This window comes from Geospiza fortis, unplaced genomic scaffold, assembly GCF_000277835.1.
Source record: "Geospiza fortis unplaced genomic scaffold, GeoFor_1.0 scaffold55, whole genome shotgun sequence".
NCBI classification, from domain to species: Eukaryota; Metazoa; Chordata; class Aves; order Passeriformes; family Thraupidae; genus Geospiza; species Geospiza fortis.
This window is the reverse complement of record NW_005054308.1, coordinates 12275936-12286036: the sequence shown is the minus strand read 5'-3', so window position 1 is coordinate 12286036 and position 10101 is coordinate 12275936. Positions and strand designations below refer to the sequence as shown.

Genomic DNA, 10101 nt, shown 5'->3' with positions numbered 1-10101 from the left:
TCCATCCTGCCCCCAGCCCTGAGGCTCCAGGCTGCAGTCATTCTTCCAGTTCCCAGCTTCGTGCTGCTGGAGCGTGGCTCCCCAGGCAGTGCGTGAGCACCAGTTGGGCAGTAATTGCTGCGGAATTAACCTCTGACATGCTTCTAAAAATAGGCCAAAGAAATCCAATCATTAGCAGCTCTGCCTGCATTGCCTCGAGGGTAAACACTGCAGATTAAAGCAGTTACAGGTCTCTGTGTGTCCCCTGGCTTCTGCCACCGAGCCCAGGCCCTGGAGATGGTACCTGGTTTGTGGGGAGGGGCAGTGGTGTGAGAGCAGTGGCTTCTCAGCTGAGGGAGGGCTGAAAGGCATCGCCGGAATTCACCTCGCAGGCTCAGCAGTGTGCAGGGGAAAGCAGCCATGCACGTGTGCTCACCTGAGCCGTCCTCCCTGGGCAGCTCGGGGGGAGAGGACAAAGGTGTCTGTATTGCCGGCTCCCTGTGCCGGGCGGGGGAAGGCAAAGCGCCGGCCCAGGCAGAGGCGGCGTGGGGCCCGGGGCGGCGAGCTCTGCCCAGCAGCGGGGCGCTGAGGGGGCGTGCGGGGGGCACCGCCGGCACCAAGCCCTCCCCGGGCCCCAGGAGTGCATTGTGTCACCCCAAAGGGTGCGGGCAGCTCCCCAGGGCGTGAGGGGAGCCTGCTGTGCCATGCTGTGCCGTGCCGTGCTGTGCCAGGCTGTGCCATGCTGTGCCGTGCCATGCTGTGCCGTGCTGTGCCAGGCTGTGCTGTGCCAGGCTGTGCCATGCTGTGCCGTGCCATGCTGTGCCATGCTGTGCCCTGCTGTGCCATGCTGTGCCGTGCCATGCTGTTCTGTGCCATGCCGTGCTGTGCTGTGCCATACTGTACTGTGCCATGCCATGCCATGCCGTGCCGTGCTGCCCAGCCCTGGGCCCTGCTGCTGACAGCACTCCTCAGGCTGCATTTAGCACAGGCACAGCACCTGGAAATCCCTCTGGAACCAAGGCTGGGACACAGGCCAGGGCAGGGGGCCATGACAGCATAATGCCAAGCCCATTTAGTGTTGAAGATGATAGAAAACCAGGGATTTATGGAGGTGCCACAGGGTACCAACGAGGCTTGTTGCTGTGCAGGGCATGGTGCTCCCTGGATGCCTTTGGAAGTCAGGCTGCAGTGACTTAAATTGTCTTTGTCTTCTCTTTACCAGCTGACATCATCTCCACAGTCGAGTTCAACCACACTGGAGAGTTGCTGGCCACAGGGGACAAGGGCGGCCGCGTTGTAATATTTCAGCGCGAGCAGGAGGTAAGTGCCAGTGAATGCAGAACGCCCATTTTATCCTTTTAAGTGCAGTGTCCTGCTGTTCCCTAATCCACCTGTGTCACTCCTGAGCTCAGGGCTCTCCTGGCATTCCACAAGCTGAGAAGGAGCTATTAACATCAGCAGGGCCAGATTCCCTCCTGCCAAACACCTTCCGAAGATCACATTGCCTGCATTCTTCTGCTCCAGGTGTGACAGGGCTCAGGCAGCACATCTGAGTATGTGACCAATGCCCACCTTGGACATGACACCACCCCAAGAACCCCTCATACCTCCAAAATTCTGGAAAGTGTAGATGGATGCAACAATTAAGTTTCCCTTCCAAAACTTTGCTCAGGAAGTGCTAGCAAATGCTTTGTTGGAAGCTGGAGGCTGTGCCTGCTGGAGAAGTGTGTGTTTGGCCCTCAGCATGGCCCTGCCCTACGGGCACCCTGCCAGCCTGGCTGGGGGAGCTGTGCCAGCTCCTGCCACCTGGGACAGCCCCCACCATTTCCAGAGCTGTCCCCGTTTGCTGCTCTGCTCTGAGTCAGTGGGACCTGTCCTCAGCTGTGCTGGAATGAATGCATCAGACCTGGGCATGAGACAGGTCATGGTCCAATGGTGGTTTTAAATTTTTCTCAAAGAAGTTAAGGCTTTAAAATAATTTCTACATACACTGAAGAGAACTCAGTGGTTAACCATCACATGTTCAGACACCTCATCAGCTGTACTCTCATTATTCTACTGATTTTCCTGATCTTTAAGCCTCCAAAATCATTCTGAATGTATCAACTCAGCTCCTGTTGAAGGGGACATGTGGGGCTTCACCCACCCACCCACCAAGGCTGCCCATCCTCGTACTTGTAGCTGCTGCCAGCAGCTCTTCTGTGCTGGGTTCAGCACCTGGCAGGAGCTGGCACTCGGTCCCAGCTGTTCACCAGGGACAGACAGTGGGGTGGGATCCACTCCTGCTACATTCCCTCTGCATCCCCTCTCTGTTTCCACTCCATTCCCTCCCCATTTCCCCTCCATCCCTGCTCCCTTCCCTCCGAGCACGCCTGGAGCCGTGGTGCCAGCCGGGGCTGTGCCCGGGCACCCAGCCCTGCTGCCCGGAGCCCGGAGCTGCTGCCAACGCCTTCGCTCCTCCCCGTCCCTGCAGAGCAAGAACCAGCCCCACCGCAGGGGAGAGTACAATGTCTACAGCACCTTCCAGAGCCACGAGCCCGAGTTCGATTACCTGAAGAGCCTGGAGATCGAGGAGAAGATCAATAAGATCCGATGGCTGCCGCAGCAGAACGCGGCGTACTTCCTGCTCTCCACCAACGGTACGTGCCCATGCTGCCCCACTGCAGGGCCCGGCTCCCTCTGCCAGCTGTGGTCCTCTCTGTGCTGTTTATTCGGGGAAATAGCCATCGAAAACTCTCCCTGCAGGGTAGCACAGGTGTCCGGGGGGAATGGGTCAATCCCTGTGCACCAGGTGTATTTCACACAGCCCCTCCCTTTGAGGGAGAGAGGGAGGCTTCTGCCCTGACAACAACTTGTGGCTTTTATTCTCAGGATCCTGGGAATTTTTATTTTATTTTAAGACAAACGGCAGGTGTTTAGTTTCAATTTGCAGTCATGTTGGGCTCAGCAGTTCCATGTTGTGTTCTGATAAATATCATGAGGATCTAGGAATATTACTTGGGATGAATGGAACCTTAAGATGGATGTGACTTAATTACTTCAGGGGAAAGGGAGGGGTCTAATTATATTCCATAACCAACTTACTTTGTGTTATAGAATTGACTCTATTGATCATTGTAATAAAATTCAAAGACTTATTAAACTCATTTGGGGGAGAATCACTGAAATGAAATGAAGATTAATTATACAGCATAATGTTCTGTTAATTGAGTTTTTAAATAGTTTTTTGATTAACAGGGATGTTACACCTTCCATTTGGGTTGTGTTCCATATGCAGGCAGGTTATCAAAACATTAGTTTGGAAATACTTCTGTGTTATTCTGTTTCTTTTTATTCTTACTGTTGCACTAACATTTTATAGTGAACCCCCCCCAAATAGAGCATGTTAATAAAAACAAAATTAATTGGCACTGCTTCGGAGTTGCTGTGCAAGAGAGAAAATGAAGATGGATGACGGGGTTTTGTGTGAAACCTAGTGGAAGTGATGATAAACTATGGATGGAGTCCCTGCCAGGAGGGAGCGAAGAAAACACCATTATTCAGAATAACCCCACGTGTTCCTGGTGTTCTTTCTGCGGGGGCTCTGTGGCACAGGGGGTGGGGTGCTGGGAGGAGACAGGGAGCTGCTGGGCTGGGAGCTGCCCTCAGTCCTGAGAGTGCTGGATGGGGGGAGGTCAGTGTGACTCTGGGTGACCCACAGGCACCCTGGCACTGTGGGTGACCCACAGGCACCCTGGCACTGTGCATGGGCCACAGAGACCCTGGCACTGAGGATGGGCCACAGACACCCTGGCACTGTGGATGGGCCACAGAGACCCTGGCACCAGCAGCCTGCTGTGGGCACAGGTGCCTCTATCACCACTTCCAGCAGTGGCACTGGGGGCACAGGAGCTTTTTCCAGCCTTGCTGCATCCATCAGTGGGCAGCTCAGGGAGCAGCCACCTTGACGCTCTCCCCTCTCCTCCCCCAGATAAGACAGTGAAGCTATGGAAGGTCAGCGAGCGGGACAAGAGGCCGGAGGGATACAACCTCAAGGACGAGGATGGCCGACTGCGAGACCCCTCCATGATCACCGTGCTGCGGGTGAGTGTGGGGGGACCAGGACAGCGGGGGAGCCACTCCCTGCGGGGCCTCAGATGAAAATTGCTGCTGGTGTCCCCTGTGTGCTGTGTCCCCTGTGTGACGTGTCTCCTGTGTGACGTGTCCCCTGTGTGCCCTGGGACCTGCAGTCCTGTGTCCCCTGTGTGCCGTGTCCCCTGCGTGCTGTGTCTCCTGTGTGCCGTGTCCCCTGTGTGCCATGTTACCCGCGTGCCGTGTCCCCTGTGTGCCATGTTACCTGCATGCCATGTCCCCTGCGTGCTGTGTCCCCTGTGTGCCATGTTACCTGCATGCTGTGTCCCTGCGTGCCCTGGCACCTGCAGTGCCCCCGCGCCATGCTCGGTTGGTGTCCAAGGCCATCCTGGTACCCGAGGCTGGTGCTGTGGCCGGTGCACGGGCAGGGCGGTGGACGAGGGAGCTGCCAGGATGTCTGGGCTGTGCTGGTGCTGGGCAGAGGTGCTGCCAGCGCCGTGTGTGCCCCCTGTCTGGTACCCCCGTGCCACAGTGAGCTGTGCTGCCCCACGGGCTGGGCCCATCCCACTGAGGAGGCAGGGCAGGAGCTCTCCCAGCTTGGAGCATTCCCAAATGTACCTGCTGCTGTAGGAGCAGAAGTGCTTCCTCCAAATGAGTTTTCCTCCTGGTCATGACCTTAATCAGACCAGACCAGCTTGCAATTTATTAACATCCTGTCAGAATTTGCATTTTGAGTACTTGTGGGTTTTATATTTATACATATGAAATTATTACTATGGTTGTGCTTACCTCACTTTATGGGTCCCAGTTCTGTTGTGCATGAAGCCATTGGGGACCCTGGGCAGACAGTTAATTCTTGTCTCTGTACAGGGTTGCTCTTTGTGACTGGCAGCGTTTTTCTTTACAGAACAAGAGAGCATTCATTTCATGTAGATGTGTATCTGCTGTTATGTTTCAGGCAGCATTTCCAGCCTAACCTGGTGATACCTGACAGCCTGTTGGAGAGGTTTGCTCGGTGCCTGGCTGTCAGCGCTGGGGCTGTCAGCCCTTGGCAAGCTGGGAGGCAGGATTTGAAAGGCAGCAGTGTTAAGGGTGTTATCCCAGGTGGTGCTTCCTTCTCTGGTCAAACACACTGGGAGGGCCCTGGCATTTCTTTCTCCCCTGGAGAAAGTCATACTGAAATATCAGAGAACCGAACAGGGTTGGAGTCCATTCACTGCCTTGAAAGTTTCAGCCTCTGTTTTACTCTCAGCCCATGCACTCCTGGCAGCATCTCAGCGCTGTGTGGCTGGAGGAGCTGCTCTTTGGGGTCTGCCACTGCTCTGGGGCCAGTTTGGGGTCTGCCACTGCTCTGGGGCCAGGCTCTCCATTCCTACCCAGGGAATTCTGCCCTGGCGAGTTGATGGCAGAGGCACCGGGCACTGGGAGGGCAAACACATTTCCAGCGCTTGGTGTGATGCTTATTGGTATCTGCTGTGCAGTGCCTCTGGCCCCTGACGACAGAAGACTGAGGAGTCTTCCACCAGCCCCATTTGATCTAAAGTTTTGATGATTTTACTTAGGCAGATATTTACAATAGCTGCAGCAGTTTTGCCGCAGCTTGGTGTAAATCTGACGTGTAATTGTCCTGTGATGGGTATGCTTTAAATTAAAACCACATCCATCCATGGTTTAATTTTCAACCACAGGCAAGTGAAAAAAGGGTTTTAATGCACTTTGCTGCCATAATTTCTCATCCATTTGGCTAAATGGTTTAAATGCATTTGATGAACATCATCCTCTGAGGAATTTCTAACCCACACAGTGCAAAAGGAATATTTAACTCTGCTCAGGCTGTGTAGTGAGGTGTTTGCTGTCATCAGAAGAGCTCTGGTGATTTGAATTGCCCCCAGTCTAATAGCAGCAGCCTCTGACCTTGTGTGACTGCCTTGGTGTGCTCCGAGCACCACTCACTGTACCTGAGCCTTGGGAAGGGCCAGGAGATAATGAACACAGGTGATAACCAGGGCCAGGAGATAATGAACACAGGTGATATCCAGGGCCAGGAGATAGTGAACACAGGTGATAACCAGGGCCAGGAGATAATGAACACAGGTGATATCCAGGGCCAGGAGATAATGAACACAGGTGATATCCAGGGCTCAAACCTTTCCGAAGAGGGGATGTGTTGGCTGTGGCAGCTCCCATGCAGGGCAGTCTGGGTGACAGCCCCGGTGTCCCTGCCCCGGGGGCAGGTGCTGGGTGCTGCAGGCTGTGCTGCTGCGGGGGTGCCGTGGCCAGGCCCATTCTGTGCCTGTTTCTTCATGGTTGTGGCTGTCACAGAGCCCTTCTCTGAGAGCTGCCGCTTCACTCTCTCAGTTCCAGCAAATTCCGTGATAAATCCTGGTTTGTGTCTCCATTTTGTGGAAGCACTCAGATTTCTTGTCCCCTGTGCAGTTTCCCAGGGAGGCTGTGCTGTGCCCCACTGCCTCTGATTCCCCTGACTGCAGTCGCAGCGTGGCTGTGATGGGAGATGCCTTGGGGTGCGCTGGCTGTGCTGCTGCTGCCTTTCTGCCTCAGCAAAGAGATTTGCCTCTTCTCCTTGTGCACATCCTGCAGAGCATCTCAGTGACAGGGCAGGGACCAGAGATGGAAGCAGCAGCTCCATCAGCTGCGTGGACGAGCAGTGAGGCAGCAGCTTTGTCCTCCTGCAGGAGGATCCCTTCTGCATGTCACAGGGCAGGTCAAATGTGACACAATTCTGAGCTGTGTGAAGTTGTCACTTCACACTGAATTCTGCCATGAAAATAGTGTTTGTTGCTCATTTTGCCTGCGAAATGCTAAGCTTGAGGTGGCATTGGGCAGTCACATAATGTAACTTATGTAGGTAGGAAATGATTTCTGGGGGATGTGCCTGGAGGAGCTCAGCTGCTGGGGCAGGTGGAAACCTCACTGGATTTATCCCTGAGCACTTCCCTGCTCCCTGATTTGCCAGGGACCGGATTACAGCTTCCTTCTCGGAGACTCAAGGCTGGGGTCAATCCGAGCTTCAGCCTGGCTAATCCCCCGGAGCAAATCCTGTGGAGCTCGCTGAGCTGTGCTGGTGAGGAGCAGGGGCTGTGCTGGCCCGGCCCTGCTGCTGTGCTGGCCCGGCACTGCCCCTGCTCAGCTCTCACCAGAGGGGCAGGTGGCTCCTGCTGCAGGTGCACAGGTGTGCTTGGAGGGAGTGGCAGGCATGGGGTTCCTGCTAAAAGCAGGAATCAAAATTAAGACTTAAGTTGTTTTAAATGAAGAGTGACTGGCGTTGCCTTCCTTCCTGAAAACAGAAAGTAATTGAATTTATTAGTGTTTTATTTTCTTTGACACAGTATTTCTGCATACTTGATGCGCTTTGTTAAACTGCATTACCATTTAATAATGGATGTGTGTGACACCAGAGCCTGTCCTGAGGTGGGCTCTGGAGCTGGAGAGGGGTGCACAAGGAGGTCTCTGCTGTTCAGGGTTGTTGTGGCAGTGCTGATTGATCTGGGTGGGGTAGGCAGAAGTTCACTTGGCCTGTGCCTGTGTCAAAACACCACAAGAACCAGTTCCAGTTGGTGTCACTTTGCCCCTTGGTGTCTCCGCTGCGGCTGAGGCCTGGCTGGGCAGCTGCTCCCGTTGGCTGTCCCAAGGCAGGGTCCCCTTTTCTGCAGGATCCCAATGCTGCTGCTGGGGAACGAGCTCACTGTCTGCTCCTAGCAAACTCCTGACTGCTCCTGCCTCAAAGTTTCAGTGCTTTCAGGGTTAAATCCTCACTGCTGATCCCCTTAAGCGGGAGTTTGCAGCATGTGGGCACACTGGTTTCCGTATTTCTGTGCAGATTCTTGACACTGTAGCAGATAAAATCTCTGCTTTAGCAAACCACTCATGTATAACCAAGTTTGTCCCTCTTGTGGGGTTTTACCTGGTGACAGGCCAAGTCCCAGACATCAAAAAAGTCTCCCCAGGACTTGGCTCTGAAGTAATGTCTGGAGAATGTTCTTGGCTTAAGGTTGAGAGTGACTGCAAAGTAGGAATGAGCAGGGAATTGTGCTGGGGCACCGGGAGCTGCAGGTGCCAGTCTGGGTGTCAGCCCAGCCTGGGGACAGGAGCTAGCCCAGGGTCTGGCTGCGAGCTGTGCTGGCCACAGAGTGATCTCGCTGAGCAGAACCCACTGCCCAAGCCCTCGCTGGGCTTGTTTGCGTGCCCAGGCAGGCCCAGGGCAGTCACTGAGCCCTTTCTCTTTGCACAACCCCTGTGCTGCACTGGTGCACGGGCAGCCAGTCCCCGTGGTCCCTGTGCTCCCCGTGATCCCCGTGGTCCCTGTGCTCCCCGTGGTCCCTGTGCTCCCTGTGGTCCCCGTGCTCCCTGTGGTCCCCGTGCTCCCCGTTTCCCATCCCAGCTGGCTGAGCAGGATCTGGCAGTGCAAATGATGCCTCATTGGCTGTGTCAGGTGCAATTAGCTGCAGGCTCCTCACGTCAGGCTCAGCTCTGATCTGGCAGCACCAGAGCTCTCGTGTCGCTCGAGCTGGCTGTCACTCCCCTCCCCACCTCTGCAGCCGAGGGAATCTCTTCAGGCAGCACTCACACAATACAAGACATGGAGCAGCTGGAGGAATCACCTCACTGGTGAGCAGGAGCATGGGCTGGCACATTCCTGGTGTACTGAGTTGCCTCCAGAGCACTTTGTCCAAAGTTATCACTGACCGCACTCCTCACACACATGGTCCCCTCTGCATCTCCCTCCTCCCCAATGGGTTATGCTGATTTATCTAAAGGCAAACACCCACAGCTCTGTTCCTGGTCCTTCCCTCTGTCCCTTCTCATCTCTTACCTCCATCGCTTCACTGTGAGACAAATGCAAAAACGTTTAAAGAAAAAACATGCTGGCCTGGCTCTGTTGAGCAAGATATTTCTGTCAGAAATGTTCCAGGAATTTCAGATCCTGGCTAACAGTGACAAAATGAGGCAGAAGAGGTTCTTTGGTTGTTTTTTTGTTTCAGAGCTGGAACAGTTGCTGCAGCAAGATCAGAGCCTGGTTTACTGGGCTCTCACTGCTTCACTGTGCTCTAACCATCCTGGAAAGTCTCCCAAAACCAGATGGCTTTGGGTCTGCTTGTCCTTCTGTCGTACACGTGGGAAGGCATTAGGTTTCCCTGGAGGAGCCTGTTGGGAGTGAGTGGATAGAAGCGCTGGCAGCCAGAGCTCACAGGGACCCATGGGGCCGTCCCCCCGTGCCAGGTGCTGGCTGGAGCCTGTCCCTGGCTGCTGACGCTCTCTCCTCACCCCGCAGGTGCCCGTGCTGCGGCCCATGGACCTGATGGTGGAGGCCACTCCCCGGAGGGTGTTTGCCAACGCGCACACCTACCACATCAACTCCATCTCCGTCAACAGCGACTACGAGACCTACATGTCAGCGGATGACCTGAGGATAAACCTGTGGAACTTTGAAATCACAAATCAAAGTTTTAGTATCCTTTTCCAAAGTTATCACTGACCGCAGCCCCGGGTCCCAGTGAGGTGCAGCCCCAGGGGAAGCAGCCAGGCTGTGCCCATGCCTCTGGGATGGGGACAGAGCAGGCAGTGCCGCAGCTGCTCCACTGCTGCTGTCACCCGATGTGCGAGTGACACATTTCTGCATTTGCCTGCAGGGTCTGGTGGGGCAGGCAGAGGGGGGTGGTCTGCAGGTGATGGAGGAGACAGATGCCTCGGGGAGGATGGAAGCAGTGATGGTGCCTCTGGGAGGATGGAAGCAGTGATGGTGCCTCTGGGAGGATGGAAGCAGTGATGGTGCCTTGGGGAGGATGGAAGCAGTGATGGTGCCTCTGGGAGGATGGAAGCAGTGATGGTGCCTCGGGGAGGATGGAAGCAGTGATGGTGCCTCTGGGAGGATGGAAGCAGTGATCGTGTGGTCCTGTTGCACCCTGCAGCAGGTGACAGGCTGCCAGTCACTGCTCTACAAATGAGGTTGTGACAGTCACGCTTGTAACAGCCACACTGGAAATAATAAACAGGGCACGAATCGTTGATGGTATTTATATGGTGTTTCCTGCT

At 54.9% G+C, this 10101-nt stretch overlaps 1 protein-coding gene across 1 annotated transcript in view; it reads left to right on the top strand.

Annotated features, from left to right (window-relative positions):
* Positions 1-399: 399 nt before the first annotated feature.
* The window catches only part of PPP2R2B (protein phosphatase 2 regulatory subunit Bbeta), a 14861-nt gene continuing 5159 nt past the window's right edge, over positions 400-10101 (top strand). Inside the window, exons 1-5 of the mRNA XM_031055235.1 lie at positions 400-574; positions 1202-1299; positions 2453-2618; positions 3950-4062; positions 9341-9518. Of these exons, the coding sequence (XP_030911095.1) occupies positions 400-574; positions 1202-1299; positions 2453-2618; positions 3950-4062; positions 9341-9518 (730 nt within the window). The remainder of the gene's footprint in view (positions 575-1201; positions 1300-2452; positions 2619-3949; positions 4063-9340; positions 9519-10101) is intronic.